General features: G+C 46.4%; 1 protein-coding gene across 1 annotated transcript in view; it reads left to right on the forward strand.

The window, feature by feature from the left end:
* LOC130293190 (transient receptor potential cation channel subfamily M member 4-like) overlaps positions 1-17,039 on the forward strand; it is a 93,825-nt gene that overhangs the window by 56,652 nt on the left and 20,134 nt on the right. Inside the window, exons 19-22 of the mRNA XM_056541691.1 lie at positions 83-257; positions 1,652-1,820; positions 2,085-2,266; positions 13,315-13,447. Of these exons, the coding sequence (XP_056397666.1) occupies positions 83-257; positions 1,652-1,820; positions 2,085-2,266; positions 13,315-13,447 (659 nt within the window). The remainder of the gene's footprint in view (positions 1-82; positions 258-1,651; positions 1,821-2,084; positions 2,267-13,314; positions 13,448-17,039) is intronic.

Consider the following 17,039-nt stretch of genomic DNA (forward strand, 5'->3'; position numbering starts at 1 on the left):
TTTTATAAAAATATTTATTGGCAGAATTATTATTTTCTTTCCCAAAATGTGAATTTCTCTTTGCCTCTACTGTACTTCACAGATGAAAGACGTCTTCCTCTTCCTGTTTTTTCTGGGTGTCTGGCTAATTGCCTATGGAGTTGCCATGGAAGGTCTCCTACACCCCAACGATACCCGTCTGGGGTGGATATTCCGACGTGTGTTCTACAGACCTTACCTGCAAATCTTTGGTCTTATTGAGCTTGATCAATTGGATGGTAAGAGACAAATAAGTGACTCCAATAGTTTTTTCAGCTTGTTTTGACACATTGGCCCAGATTTTTCAAGCTGCATTTTTTTGTAAGAAAGGTGGTGATACGTCCCAAAGAGATTTGTCCCATAATGACTTGGAGTCAAAGTGGTCATAGTGTTGTGCTAAGTGCCAGAAATCGTTTGGAGCTAAAAGGGATCTAGCTATAGGAGGTACAGAAAGTAAAAGTGACAACTGAGCCCTGTTTGCCATGAAGAAATACACCAGCATATGGCTTATGGTAGGCGGGAAACCCTGTTTCAGCTCTTGCATTGAGTTCCAGAAGCTTCAGTTTTTAACTATTGGGAGTAACTATGGGGGACATTTATCAAAGCATTTAGAAGGTTTTTTTTTTTTTGTTTAAAATTGTCACAAAAAAGTTGCACGTGCGACTACTCTATTTTTTGTGCGACTTTTTGATTGAGCAGTGCCCTAAGAAGAAAAGAAAATAGAAACTTGCTTACCAAAGCAAAAAGTGATTTTTGGCTTGCAGTGGTCAGGTACTAACTACAACTCCCAGCATGCCCTGATAGAGCCTGTGACTCAGCAGCTGCCCCCAATTAAAACTACAACTCCCAGCATATTGGATTATCAAGTAGTATATAGTATAGGTCAGTGTTTACCAACCAGGGGTGCCTCCAGCTGTTGCAAAATTACAACTTTCAGCATGCCCAGACATGCCGGGAGTTGTAGTTTTGCAACAGATGGAGGCGCTCTGGTTGGGAAACACTGATATAGGTGCAACATTATGGGAGTTGGAGTAATTGGTAGGATAAATACTGCCCATTGCATTACCAGTATTTTTTATATAAAAATACCGACAGGGTAGCCAAAATACCGGTCAGGTGGCAACCCTAGTTGTACTTAAAGGGGTACTCTGGTGAAAAACTTTTTTTTAATTAAATCAACTGGTGCCAGAAAGTTAAACAGATTTGTATATTACTTCTATTAAAAAATCTTAATCCTTCCAGTACTTATTAGCTGCTGAATACTACAGTGGAAATTATTTTCTTTTTGATACACAGGAGCTCTCTGCTGACATCATGAGCACAGTGCTCTCTGCTGACATCATGAGCGCAGTGCTCTCTGCTGACATCTCTGTCCATTTTAGGAACTGTCCAGAGCAGCATATGTTTGCTACGGGGATTTCCTTTTACTCTGGACAGTTCCTAAAATGGACAGAGATGTCAGCAGAGAGCACTGCGCTCATGATGTCAGCAGAGAGCCCTGTGTTTCAAATGGAAAATAATTTCCACTGTAGTATTCATCAGCTAATAAGTACAGGAAGGATTAAGATTTTATTAAAGTCCCCCTTTAATATAGCCATCAATGTCATGTAACTTTTTCTTCTTTACTCCATAGCCGGAAAGCTAATTAATATAACCTGCTCAGATGACCCCGATGTCCTCATGAGTGGTCTACACCCCCCATGTATCAACACGTTTGCCAACTGGCTGGTCATTTTCCTGCTTGTCGTCTTTTTGCTTGTTGCAAATATCGTCCTGCTGAACCTGCTGATCGCCATGTTCAGGTAAGTGATGACCAGAAATGAACTGAACTATGTATGGCTGTGTGTACATCCAGAAAGAAAACACTGTAAATTCTGCTTTTCACCGTGTTGGAGTCGTTTTCCAATTGTTACCTACTAGGGTTCTATCACATAGAGATAAAAAGGTTCTGGTTCCTGACATCTGCAGCGAGTGGTGTTGTAATCCCCCTATTCTTCATTTGGATTCTGTAACATTTCGAAAATGAGCTATTCTGCTGATCTCTTCTCCACTTTTTATCTCATCAGCTATACCTTCTCCAAAGTGCAAGGCAACAGTGATATATACTGGAAATTCCAGCGATACAACCTGATAGTTGAATATCACAACCGTCCAGCGCTCGCTCCGCCCTTCATCATCATCAGCCACATTCACACGTTTATCAAACGCAAGATTCGCAAGGTTGAGTCTCAGAAGATAAGACATTTCAGTAAGTGTTCACAAGAAATACAATAGAGAAAACTGCTAGGCTATGTTCAAACAATGTATTTTTGCCCATTTTTGGGTTGTAAAATGCCTGTAAAACATCATCTTTATTGCTTAAAGGGGTTATCCAGGAAAAAACTTTTTTTTATATATCAACTGGCTCCAGAAGGTTAAACAGATTTGTAAATTACTTCTATTAAAAAATCTTAATCCTTTCAGTACTTATGAGCTGCTGAAGTTGAGTTGTTCTATTCTGTCTAAGTGCTCTCTGATGACACGTGTCTTGGGAACTGTCCAGAGTAGAAGCAAATCCCCATAGGAACTGCACAGAGCAGAATAGGTTTGCTATGGGAATTTGCTTCTACGCTGGACAGCTCCCGAGATACTTAGATAGAAAAGAACAACTCAACTTCAGCAGCTGATAATTATTGGAAGGATTAAGATTTTTTTTATAGACGTAATTTACAAATCTGTTTAACTTTCTGGAGCTAGTTGATCTAAAAAAAAAAAGGTTTCTCTTGGAATACCCAATGTACAATATTCTGCGCAGATTTGATGCACAGGATTTTCTGCTGCCGATTTCAATGTACACTAAATGGCTGAACACAGCTTCAAATCCTGTGCATCAAATCTGCGCAGAATACTTTACGCCTGAATAGATCCTTAAAAAACTTTAAAAAAAAAAAAGAAATCAATAGAACTTAAAGGGATACTCTGGTAGAAATTATTATTTATTTATTTATTTATTTTTTAAATCAACTGATGCCAGAAAGTTAAACAGATTTGTAAATTACTTCTATTATAAAATCTTAATCCTTCCAGTACTTATTAGCTGCTGTATGTTCCAGAAGAAGTTGTTTTTTTCAGACTGACCACAGTGCTCTCTGCTGACGCTCTTTTTATTATAAATATATAAAAACTTAACAAAACAGAAAAACAGGCTTAACTAGCATTAACAAAACACAACACAACAAAACCTGCCTAACTGGCCAGCCCAACTTAACTAAACTAACTAAACACATAACATTATACCTACATATAAATTATCAAAAATACTATCACACACACATACCCACACATTCTTTACATAAACATAAAAATAGCTTTACTTAGCTTTAACTAAAAACAACCAGACTTGGTAAAACTCAACCACACATTACATTCACAACTAACCCACCCCAAAACCCCCACCACCACCACCCCCCCCCCCCCCTTTTTTTTTTAATATATATATGTTTTTTAATATTTTTTTTTATTATTTTTATTTTTTTTACTAAAATTAAATTTTTTCCCTCACATATATACACATATATACATATATACACATATATACATATATATATATATATATATATATATATATATATATATATACATATACATACATACATAAACATACATATACACACCCTTTTTTTTAATCTACACTACCATAATACAACCAATATTAAATTAAAGTAATATAAAAATGCTAACTAAATCTGATCCGACTGCCTATCCCCATCCCCTCAAATAAGATAACCAATCCATACTATATAATAATATATACAATACGAATATAAAAACACAAATACATAACCTAAATGCAAATACATACATAAACTATATACACCAACAAACCAAAATATACACCTACAAAACACATGACATCCTACACTAGACTAACCCATTACCCACACAACCACCCACATTGACATGGGTCAGAGTCCATAGTCCATGGATATCGAGTCCAGTCCACAACTGACCCATGCCAGCCCCTCCAAACATCCACCAACCCACCAATTCCCCCACCCAACCTAATCTATACCCAAAACCAACTATACAAAAACAACTTCATAACATAACATATACAAAACAATACAACCCACCTTAGGCCCAAGTTCGGTCGCCTGTAAGCCCTTTACGCAATCCATATTCTGAAAACAAAACAAAAAGACTAGGGTGTACATGCATAGCCCACCACCAGGGAAGAAGGATGGCAATCCTGATGTTACTTTATAAACTCTCTCCACTAACTTTTCCCTACGACTCACCCTACTGTTATCCCTTCAACAAACTGACCCTGCACTCACCCTCTCTCTGTCCCTACATTGCTATCCCTAACCAGAAAAAGGGATACTCTACCCAAGAGGTCTAGTACCTAGGGCACATCAAATGAAAAACCTCTCCACAGGAGAGAAGCCCTGCTGGTACCAAGACTGCCATACTCCAAAGACCTGATCTTCCCGAGGTCACCGGTGATGTTCCTACAGACCTCCACCTCGGAGAGGACTTTCTGTGTAGATACTAGACACCGTGCGTTCCACGTGTAGTACATAACTACTAAGCTGACTACAAATAAAGTGCCCCGGTCTCGGCCACCCAGGTTCCTGAATGCCCCATAAGCCCACTCCGGATAGGTAAGGCCGGCAAGTTGACTCCAGCCAATGGAAGCACCCACCCGGTTGTAGACCCCTATATTAAAGGGACAATAAAGCAGGAAGTGGTCCATGCTTTCCAGCATGTCCCCGCACTCTTCTCGGGGACATCCCCGGTCATCAGAGCTCCTACACTTCAAATTGTCCCTCACATATAGCTTCCCCTGAAAGCAGCGCCAGGCCAAGTCCCAAAACTTCTGGGGGATCCTTTTCATGTTTAAAAGGTACAACCCCACCCTCAGATCCCGACCTGGGCAGTCCCTGAGCGCCAGAGGCTTCTGGAAGTGGGTCAACAGAACCCGTTTGTCAAGGAACTGCCTTGACTGGGTCCTGATCTCCCACACTCCCAGACCCCACCGACGTATCGCCTTCAGAGTTGGGGTAGCATAAGCCGGAAGATATCCGTGTGGCGTACGGAGGTCCTTCACTTGCCCTCCTGTCTCCCATTCCTGGAAGAAAGGCCGAAACCATTCCCTGCAGGAGATTACCCACGGAGGAGCCCTCTCTGACCAGAGGTTTGAGATGTTAGCTTTCAAGAAGGTGTTTGTTAAGAACACCACAGGATTTACCATAGATAAACCCCCTAGTCTCCTCGTGCGGTACGTAACCTCCCTCTTGACTAGGTTCATCCTGTTCCCCCATAACAGTTGGAAAAACAGGCTGTAGACCCAAGTATAGTAAGCCTCTGGCAAGATACATACACTGCCCAGATAGATAAACAAGGGGAGCAGGTACGATTTGATCAGGTGTACCCTTTCCCTGAGGGTCATAGACCAACCCTTCCATTGGTCCACCTTCTGAGCGGCATCCTGGAGCTTACCATCCCAGTTTTTGGTGGGATAATCATCCTGGCCGAAAGTGATGCCCAAAACTTTTGCTGACTCTTGGGGCCCTGGAAGGGTGTCCGGGAAATCAAACGTGGGATCTCCCCCTCCCAGCCAGAGACTCTCACACTTATCCCGGTTGATCTTAGACCCGGATGCCTCAGAGTAGCGGTCCACTTCCGACATCACCACATCGACCTCCTCTCTCGAGGACACGAAAATGGTGACATCATCAGCGTATGCCACCACTCTCTGGGCGACATCCAGCTCCGCCAGACTCATCCCGACTCCCGCCAACGGCCCACAATCTACCCTCCGGACGAAGGGATCGATCGCAAACACGTATAAAAGCGGGCTCAAAGGACAACCCTGATGGACTCCGGACCCCACCTCAAAAGAGCGGCCAGACCAACCGTTCACAAGCGGGAAACTCTCTGCCCCTGCATACAAGATCTTAAGCCAATTAACAAAAGTACTTGGTAAGCCATATCTCAGTAGGACGGACCAGAGGTAGTCATGGTTCACCCGATCAAATGCTTTGGCCTGATCCAAGGACAGCATGTACCCCTTCCAGAGACCCGCACTACTCCGCTCCACTGCCTCCCTGACACTGAGGACAGCACTTAAGGTGCCTCGGCCTGGAACAGAGCAGTGCTGGGCCCCCGAAAGGAGCCGGGGTGCAAACTTCACCAGCCGATTAAACAGTATCTTGGCCAGAAGCTTCCTGTCCCTATTGAGAAGAGCTATGGGCCTCCAATTCTCAATCCGGCTAGGATCTTTACCCTTTGACAGGAGAATCAGGGCTGACCTCCTCATTGACTTCGGCAGAGTGCCCGAGGAGAGACACTCATTGAATACCTCAGTCAAGAGGGGAGCTAAAGACTCCTTAAAGGTCCTGTACCACTCGGTTGTTAAGCCATCCGGACCTGGCGACTTCTTAGGGGCAAGCCCCTCGATCGCCAGTCTCACTTCCTCTTCCCTGATTTCTTCTGCCAAAACATCAAGAGAGGGGTCTACCCCTGGCTCAGGAAAGGTTTCAGCCAGGAAAACCGACATCCTGTCTCGATCTAGATCCTTCCTTCCCAAGAGGTGCGAGTAGAAGGATCTGACGACCTCCAAGATCCCCGATCTGGACCGATTCAGAGATCCTGTACTATCGATCAGTCCTGAAATGACTTTACTACTCACTGACATCTTACAGTTTCTGTAAGGGTCGGGCGAGCGGTACTTCCCGAAATCCCTCTCAAAAACCAAAGATGCGTGCCTATCGTACTGACACCTCATCAGCAAGGATTTCACTCTGGAGATATCCTCTCGGCTACCTCCAGTCGAGACAAGAAGCTCGAGTTTCCTCCTCAGACCCTGATACAAGCGATACCTGTTCAGGGACCTGAGGCTCGAGAGCTGGCGGAAGAACCCCGCAACCCGCTTCTTGAATATCTCCCACCACTCCAGCTTATTACTACAAAGATCCAGTAAAGGTACCTGACTCTGAAGAAAATCCTCAAAGGACTGTCTTATCTCCGCTTCCACCAGGAGGGACGAATTCAGCTTCCAATAACCTTTACCCATCCGGGGGGTCTCTGAAACATTCAGGGAAAACAAAATCATACAGTGATCGGAGAACTCCACCTCAACCACGGACACTGCGGAAGAGACGGCTTCCTCCTTTAAATAAAACCTATCTATTCTAGACCTGCGGCTACCTTGATGATAGGTGAAACCCGCGTGGCCCGAGGGGCTCCGGATGTGGGAGTCCTCTAGGCGAGCTTCTCTAGTTATGCTAATTAGTGCCACACTATCGCAAGTCAGTGGACCATTGGAGCCTCTCCTATCCTGGGACCTCGTGACATTATTGAAGTCCCCTCCAAAGATCACCTGCCGACTCGTAAAAAGAAAGGGCTTAATCCTCATAAAGAGATCTTTACGGCCCCGCTTAGTTTGCGGGGCGTAGATGTTAATGAGCCGGAGCTCTTGTCCCTTCATGAAGACATCAATGATCAGGCACCTCCCCATTTCTAGCTCAATAACCCGTCTGCATTCAACAGGAGCGGAAAAAAAGACCGCCACCCCACTATACGGCTCAGCCGCAAGAGACCAGTGGGAGGGACCGCGCCTCCACTCTCTCCTGGCTTTTGCCAGAGAGGCAAGATCTGACAACCTGGTCTCTTGTAAAAAGAAAATGTCGGCTTCAACACGGCCGAGAAAATCAAAGGCTGCAAATCTAGCCATATCCGACTTTATACTGGCACAGTTAATAGATGCCAGCGTCAGTGGGGTGAGTGCCGCCATCATGGGTGATTGAGTTAGATGGCCTCACCCCTTAAACCTTCTTCCTCTCCTTCCCTCCACCCCAATCGGAATCAGAGGAAGACCCTTTACTTCTTTTTAAACTCTGGGACATATCCATCCCAGGATCTTTACCTCCGGCACCTGGTGTTACCTCTCCCCCTGAGGAAACTACCCCAGAGGAAGGAGGCTCGGTGCCTCCTGGAGGCCGCACTGCCTCCTGACCCTCGAGAAGAGGAGGGGAGATGGTATCCCCGAGGGCCTCATATCGATTCGAAAGGACGATCAGAGGGTCAGAGACTGAGTTGTTCCTTCCATGGTCTGAGGCTACAATTGAAGAGGAGGACGGCGCCACCTTACTCTTACACTTCTTCCTCCTCTTCTTTTTCTGGCCACCATTTACTGTCTGCCCCTCCTCCTCCTCCTTATCCACAGTTTCGGATTCAGAGGTATGACTGGAGGAAGGAGCATCTTGACCTTCTTCCCTACGCAGTCTCCCTATCTCCTCGTCCAGTTTGGCCTCACCCAAAGCCTCAGAGTTATTCTGACCTCCTTCTGAGCCAGTGTCTGGAGTGGGACCCCGAGCTACCCCTGGCACCTGGGCATTCTCAAGGGCCCTCTCCAACCTGCGCTTCTCCTCTCGCCTCCTCATAGAGGGGGTCTTATGTTTTTCCTTCACTGGCTTTGGTGCCCCCTCTCCTCCACTGGTCCCCTCCCCCGCCGGGGCAACTGTTAGGCTTTCCCCAGACGGGGCGGTCACAGCATTAGAGAACGAGCGTGGACACCGGCTGAACGGGTGACCTAAGTCACCACACAAGTTACACCGAATCTGCCCACAGGTGGCCGCCAGGTGACCCACCCCACAGCAGAGGGCGCATATCTGCTGAGTGCAGTTGGCACTAAAGTGGTTTGGGTCACCACACCTGTGACACAGCTTCGGCTGCCCCTGGTAGAAGATCTGAATCCTGTCGCGTCCCAGGAAGGCGGCCGAAGGAATGTGGGTGACCGTGTTCCCGGAACGCCTGAGACGGACGGAAAACGTCCAGGCCCCAGACCATATATTGTGCTCATCAAAGTTTTTCCGGGGGATGTCCGTCACCTCCCCGTACCTGCCCAGCCAGGTCATAATGTCATAACAAGAAAGTGACTCGTTACGGGTCAAAACGGTCACTTTCTTTACCATACTCTGGCGAGATACCGCTTTTACAGCGAAATCTCGCCATCCGGGCTCGTTTTTCACCAGCTCATAATTAGACCAGAAGAGATCTAGTCCCTCCGGCCTAACAAAGCTGACGTCAAACTCAGAGGAGCCGAAAGGGTGGATCAGGGCAAAGATGTCCCTAGCCCTGAAACCCATCTGGAAGAGAAGCTCCACCACCTTGCCCCTTTGGGGGCACGCATCTTCGCCTTTCCAGACCAGACGGGCCACATTCCTGCGACCTACCTCCTGCCCGGGTGTCTGGAGGGACCATACAGTCTCCCCATTTCTCTGTCGGAATGCTCCCAGACCATGTCTCTCCACCCAGAAAGATAGGTCCATCTCCTTTCCCTCTACCTGGAGCGTCCTTTCTCCTCTCTTTAGTGCCTCCAGGAGGCGCCGTTGCAACTGACCGTCACCAGATACAGGAGGTGAAGATCCCACTGAACCCCCGGCCGCCACGCTGGCATAACTCCTGGCGACCGAGGGGGCAGCCGGACCAGACCCTGTCCCTACGGCCCCACCTAAACCACCTGCACTGCCACAAACGTCACTATTATACACACCACTACTACTCCTCTCATTCACTCCACTATCACTCCTCCCATCTGCACCACTCCCACTCATTCCACTACCACCCCGCCCATTCACTCCACTACCACTCCTCCCATCCGCACCACCACCACTCCTCCCATTCAATCCACCACCACCACTGACTCCACTACCACTCCTCCCATCTGCATCACTGCCACCCCGCCCATTCACTCCACTACCACTCCTCCCATCTGCACCACTACCACTCCTCCTATTCACTCCATTACCACTCCTCACATTCACTCCACCATCACTCCCACATACACTCCTTTCATCCACAGCACTACTACTCCCATCATTCACACACCTTGTAGTGACATTGCTTTTGGTTTTATTAGCAGTGTTTTTGGGATCAGCCGCTGCTTCACCCACTACCTCTGGGCTGGCCAGGACGTGCTTTAGCTGGATCTCTGTCGGCGATGCTGATTCCTCCTCCATGTGGGATGTCACCGCAGACATCACATCCCGAGGCCGAGGCTGCCCCTCCAAGTGCACCTCTGCCCCTCCACCTGCCACTGACTTGCAGGGACCCTTCTCCCTCACAGGGGAAATCCCTACAGCGTCCATGCCACACACTGCGCCTGACTGCACGGGATCAGCAGCGGGTCCCGGTGCCTGGACACTCCCCCCCCTCTCAGGGGAGTGCCCTGCAGAGCTGATAACAATGCCAGGGACACCCACCATTAACCCATCCTGCTCTTCCCTACCAGCAGGATGCGTGACTGTAGCACCCACGGCCATGTTGGATGCAGCACTGTACCCCCCATGCTGGTCCCGTTCCACAGCAGAAACTGGATCTGGGAGGGTGGGGGGCCCAGCAGTCTGAACCAACTTCTCAGGTGGCCCAGACTGCTGGATAGGGGAGAAAACAAACATGACTTGCTCCTCAGCCTTTTTCTTCCTCCTGTTCTTTTTCTTCTTCTGGCTCTCCTCAGGGCCCAGGTCCTGGCCAAAACTGAAATTTTCCAGACGGGTGGGTGACTCCTGCATCACTATGGCCCGCAGGAGCCCCCCACCGACTGGGCCGCTGTCACCACCATCACTACTGTCGCTTTCCTCTGAGGTGGTTGGTAAGGCGACTTGGGCAGGGTTAATATATTCTGCACTTGGGGTGACAGAGGTCTTAGGGGTACACGGGGTATCACACACATCCCCCTCACTCTCATCACCCTCACTGCCGCCATCTCCCTCACCACCTTCCTCCATCTTCTCCTCTGTATCACACAGGTGTTCTTCCTCCCCCTGGCTATCCTCTTCCTCCTTCACAGGGGTCCGCATGATTTTATAGCGGTCCTCGTTTTTTAATTTTTCTTTAAACATACCCGCTCCCTCTATGATCTGCATTCGGGCTCTCACCACCTCCTGCTCCTCTGCCTTCAGCTCGCACACTCTAGCAGCAAACTTAGCCCTCATAGCCTTGGCAGAGTTATCTGTCTGGTAGCGGGCAAACTTCAGATCCTCCCTTAACACTTTCAGCTTCTTTCCCAGCTGTTCGTATTCCACCAGCTTTGCCTGCATGCGGGATCCAAACGTGGCAAGCGACTCCCTGGGTCCCTTCACCCCCCCATTGCTGGGGTTCCGTAACATTAGAAACAGTCCCTGAAGACGCAACAGTTATCTTCCTACCGTATGCCTTGCGGTTTCCAGCGATGGACGGGGGAGTGGGCTCCACATTATTGCGGAGCCTGCTGGATCTTCTGACCCCGTCCTTGGAATCGGCCGTAACTCTCTCACTCCCACCCCCCGCCGGCCTAGTACGGGAGGTGGAAGGCCGTGGGTCCATAGCAGGAGGCTCTTCCCAGGAGTCTGCCACCCTCCTGGGGAAAAGGTTGCTGGAAAAAACTCCTCTCCTCTCTCTCTGGACAACTCTGGAAGTGAGACACACCCAACAGCTGCTGTGTTCCACAGGAAGTGCTCTCTGCTGACACCTCTGTCCGTGTCAGGAACTGTCGAAAGCAGGATAGGTTTGCTATGGGGATTTGCTCCTGCTCTAGACAGTTCCTGACATGAACAGAGGTGTCAGTAGAGAGCACTGTGGTCAAAATGAAAAGAACAACTCAACTAAGTAGTGGAAGGATTAAGATTTTTTAATAGAAGTAATTTACAAATCTGTTGATTTATAAAAAAAATTAAAAAAAGAGTACCCCTTAAAAAAAAAAAAAAGGACAGTTGCGCACACATTAAAGGGAACCTGTCATCAGACTTTACAATATATAATGCGTGGCACCACATTATATATATGGTAAAATCTTCCTTTTATACCATGCCTGGGAGATGTTACTGTCGGCATTGATATGATGCATGCGCCCCTGCTGGCTCTGATGTGCACGGCTGGTTATATAAAGTTTTCTGGTATTCCTTATATCACCGAAACGTGCACGTCAGAGCCAGCAGGGGCGCATGTGCTGCGGACCACTGTGTAGTAAGAGAGGATAGGCATTGTGGCGGCGGGGCTTTGCGAACCCCAAGCCATGTCTATCCAACTGTGCATGACTTTGGATAAAAGCATTTTTTACAGTCCTAAAGAAAGTGATTACACAATAAAAGGTATGACTGCATGACTGTGCTACACAGCTTTTACATGCGGTGTATACCTTTAGGGGGCAACTATTGATGACAGTTGCGCTTTAAGATAAAATCTGGGGACAGGCTCCCTTTAATTTTGCAGCCATAAGAATAAATACTTGACACTCTTTCTTTTTTTTCTGTTTTAATTTATTTTTTAATTTTTGCTGATTGCTACCCAAAAAATTGCAGTTTTTTTATTGGCATTTCCAACTATCTAAAAAACAATCCGCAATTTTTCATGCAAAAACAGCTTTTAAATGTTTTTTCTTGAAAATCTGACAAATTTTTGCCCCAAAGGCAAAATAATACTAGCCATAAGCATCGTGTGAGCATGGCCCTAATGTGCTGCAAGCATTCGTAAAAATTTCTCATGACCATTGTAGCGTGACTCTTGTTATATCATTGGTAAGCACTTATTATGGGCAGAAAATCTGCCCATGTGAAAAGACCTTCAGGAGGGCACAAGTTGAGTAGTAAGACTGGTAAAGAAATAGTGGACTTGCCCTTTATTTGCCAACATATGTCAGATTGAGGTCTATTGGGACCAACAGAGGAAATAATTATGAGATACAAAGTAGACTTCAAAGTTTATTTTTGAATAGTTTCCTAGTATGTCTTAAAGGGGTTATCCAGGAAAAAAACTTTTATTTATATATATATATATATATATATATATATATATATATATATATATATATATATCAACTGGCTCCAGAAAGTTAAACAGATTTGTAAATTACTTCTATCAAAAAATCTTAATCCTTTCAGTACTTATGAGCTTCTGAAGTTAAGGTTGTTCTTTTCTGTCTAAATCCTCTCTGATGACACCTGTCTCGGGAAACGCCCAGTTTAGAAGCAAATCCCCGTAGCAAACCTCTTCTAAACTGGGCGTGTCCCGAGACAGGTGTCATCAGAGAGCACTTAGACAGAAAAGAACAACCTTAACTTCAGAAGCTCATAAGTACTGAAAGGATTAAGATTTTTTTTAATAGAAGTAATTTACAAATCTGTTTAACTTTCTGGAGCCATTTGATATATATATATATATATATATATATATATATATATATATATATATATATATCCTGGAATACCCCTTTAATGGTGGATCCTCTGGTGGACTTATCCAACCTACTGACAATGATATTTTTCTTGTTTCTAGTGTTGGAGATAAAGGAGCCTCTAGACAGCAGGATGCTCACATGGGAAGCTGTTCAGAAGGAGAATTACCTGGGAAATATGGCCAAGCAGAAGAGGGACAGCGACACAGAGCGTCTGAGGCGCACATCCCAAAAGTAAGTTATCAATAACCTTTCATAATATAAAGGGTTTTTTTCTGGACAAAACTGATTGATGCGTTATGGCCACCAATATCAGAGCTATGTTGTGTTGGTAGCCATAACTGGAGCTCGAGGTGCGTAGCTCGAGGTGCTGTGCCTTTTACACAACTTCCATTAACCCCTTAAAGGGATACTCCACTGCCCCAGCGTTCAGAACATTTTGCTCCAAACACTGGATGCAGGCTGCGGGGGTTGTGACGTTACGGCCATGCCACTAGTAATGTCGCGTCACGCCCCCTCAATGCAAGTCGATGGGAGGGGGCGTGGCGCATGCCACGCCCCCTCCCATAGATTTGCATTAAGGGGGCGTGGCATGATGTCACGATCCCCGCAACCTTCACCCAGCGCTCGGAACAAAATGTTCCGAACGCTGGGGCAGTGGAGTACCCTTTTAAAGATACAGTCGCTTTTGGCCTTGAGGACACAACCAATTTTCATTTTTGTGTTTTTTTTTTTTCCTTCTTGCCTTCTAAGAGCGAGACATAGGAAGGCTTGTTCTTTGCAAGAACAATTGTACTTTGTAATGAAACCTTTCATTTTACCATGAAATGTATGACAAAACAAAATACAATATTATTTTGGGAAGAAAGTGCAGCTTTTGTTAATTCTGCGTGTGTGTGGGGGTTGTTTTTACAGAGTGCAATGTACGGTAAAACTAACATGTTATCTTTATTCTGTGGATCAATTCAATTACAGTAGAATCTCCCAATAGCGGACACTCACGGGGAATTAAAAAGTGTCTGCTATTGAGAAATGTCCCCTATTGGGAAAAAAGGCTCAAAAACCATTATAAATGTCTGAATACTCTACTGTACTCACTCCAGAGTGTCATTACCTATATAACATGATAAAAATAAATATTACAGTGCAATCTCCCAGAGACCTTTAATCACCCCTTATTTCCCCATCATTTCATCCACCCTTTATACCCTATGCCACCTTATGCCTTGTGCCAAATTATCCCCCCTTACCACCTGTGCCAGCATTTCTCCTTGATCCCCCCCCCCCTGTGCCATTTAATTCTTCCATCATTACCCTCTGTGTAAATTCATCACCCCCCTCTTTATGAAGTGGCAAAGGGGGATAAAGGGGTAATGAAATAGCACAGGGGGGATCAAGAGGAAATTATGTGGCACAGGGGGTAAAAAGAGGGGGGGGGTGATTTGACACAGGAGAATAAAGTGGCATGGGGGGATCTGGGAAGGAGGGGGTGAATGATGTGGCCGGCAAAAGTACAAAAGCAGGAGACCACTGAGGTCTTCTGCTTCTGTGCTGGGGCTTCCTGCAGGGGGCTGCAGTGGGGGCCTGGGCCCCTTACTGGGGTATTGGCTGTACCCCCTGACAGTGACCCTGTGTACAAGGTAGGGCTGGCACATACCGTATTTTTCGCCGTATAAGACGCACTTTTTCTTCCCCAAAACTGGGGGGGGGGGGGGGGGGAGTTGGTGCGTCTTATACGGCGAATACCTGCGGCCATCAATGGCCGGGACCCGCCGCTAATACAGGACATCACCGATCGCGGTGATGCCCTGTATTAACCCTTCAGGCGCCGCGATCAAAGCTGACCGCCGCGTCTGAAGCGAAAATAACACTAACCCGGCTGCTCAGTCGGGCTGTTCGGGACCGCCACGGTGAAATCGCGGCGCCCCGAACAGCTTACAGGACACTGGGAGGGACCTTACCTGCCTCCTCGATGTCTTCTCTATGCCGGGATCCCCTGCGCTCTCCTTCGACGTCATCACGTCGTTGCGCTTGCCGTCATCCAATAGGAGCGGCGTGCGTAGCGGCGTGACGACGGCGACTTGATGACGGCGACGGAGAGCGTGGATCCCGGGGAAGAAGAAGTCCGGAGCGACTGGGACACCCCGGGGAAGCGGCGACAGCGATGGAGCGACATCCAGGGCACCGGTGACGGGTCCGGAGCGGCGGGGACACGTGAGTATTACCTTCTATACCAGTGGTCTTCAACCTGCGGACCTCCAGATGTTGCAAAACTACAACTCCCAGCCTGCCCGGACAGCGAACAGCTGTCCGGGCATGCTGGGAGTTGTAGTTTTGCAACATCTGGAGGTCCGCAAGTTGAAGACCACTGTTGGGTTCAGAATCTTTATTTTTTTAGATTTGGCACCTATAAATTGGGTGCGTCTTATACGCCGGTGCGTCTTATACGCCGCTGCGTCCTGTAGGGCAAAAAATACGGTAAGTCTAGTTGTCCCCTTTTGGGAGTGTTTTGTCCCCTATTGTTCTCTATTGGGAGTGTTTTTCCCCTATTGGGAGTGTTTTGTACCCTATTGTACCCTATTGGGTGTGTCTGCGTCCACAATTGAGAATGTCTCCTATTTGGAGGGTGCAAATACATTAAGTCTTATGGGACTCTGCCGGGGAATTAAAAACTGACCACTATTGGGAGGTGTTCACTAAGGGAGATTTCACTGTAAAATCATACCTATGTGTATACAGTTTTTTAATTATTGTACAATTTTTTTTTTTAAGTCAAGCTTTTTTTTTTAACAAATTAAGCATAATTAAAATATCAGGGCTATTTTTTTGCATCATGGTCTGTAGTTCTTTTATAGGTATACATTTTTTGTATATATGACTTTTTGATCACTTTTTATAACATTTTTTTCTGGGATCTGATGTGACCAAAAATCAGCCATTTTGGACTTTGGTATTGTTTTGCGTTTACGCCGTTCCCTGTACAGGATCAATAATATTACATTTTAACAGTTTGGACACTTCCATATGGTGCGATACCAAATATGTGTTCTTTTTTTTTTTTTTATGGTAAAAAGGTGTAACAAACTTTTATTAGGGTTAGGGCTTTTTAAATATTTGATATTTTTTTAAAATTTTTCTTACACTTTTTAGGTCTCCATAGAGGACTATTCTAAGCAATCATCAGATTGCTAATACTGAATAATGCTATGATATTGCATAGCATTACTCAGTGTGATCAGCAATACACTTATACAGTCTGCCTTAGGCAAACTTTTTCCAGAAGAGTGCCCCGGGACCCACCCAGACTAGGTGAGGAGACCCTTGGCAGGCATAGAAACTAATTGGACCCCCTGATATATGTTGCAAGGGTGCTGATGCTATTCATTACAGCACTTAAGAGGTTAATAGCAGACTGTCACTCACAGTCTATCAAGTGAGTGCAGCTCCTGCACTTGCTTTATACACAGTACGCAGCTTAGGATGTGAATGTACGTACATTAATTGAAGGAAAACGGTCACCCATTCAACCACACTAAACCCGATACACCGTGTTATAGTGCGGGTGAACAGGAGACCGATGCAGGGTTTATGACCTATATACATACCTGAAGTCCGGCGCCCAGTCCCTCTAAAGATCTGCTTCTTCCAGCGCTGAATTGCGCGCTTTAGGCGGGCCCGCTGGCTGGATTGGAATATTCATTGGCGCTGGTCACGTGAGCACTTGTGCCTACTGAGCGCTTACGTGACCAGCACCGATGAATATTCAAATCCAGCCGACAGGTCAGCTTCCAGTACGCAATTCAGCGAACTTCAGAGGCGCCGAACT

Source organism: Hyla sarda, chromosome 10 (assembly GCF_029499605.1).
Source record: "Hyla sarda isolate aHylSar1 chromosome 10, aHylSar1.hap1, whole genome shotgun sequence".
NCBI classification, from domain to species: domain Eukaryota; kingdom Metazoa; phylum Chordata; class Amphibia; order Anura; family Hylidae; genus Hyla; species Hyla sarda.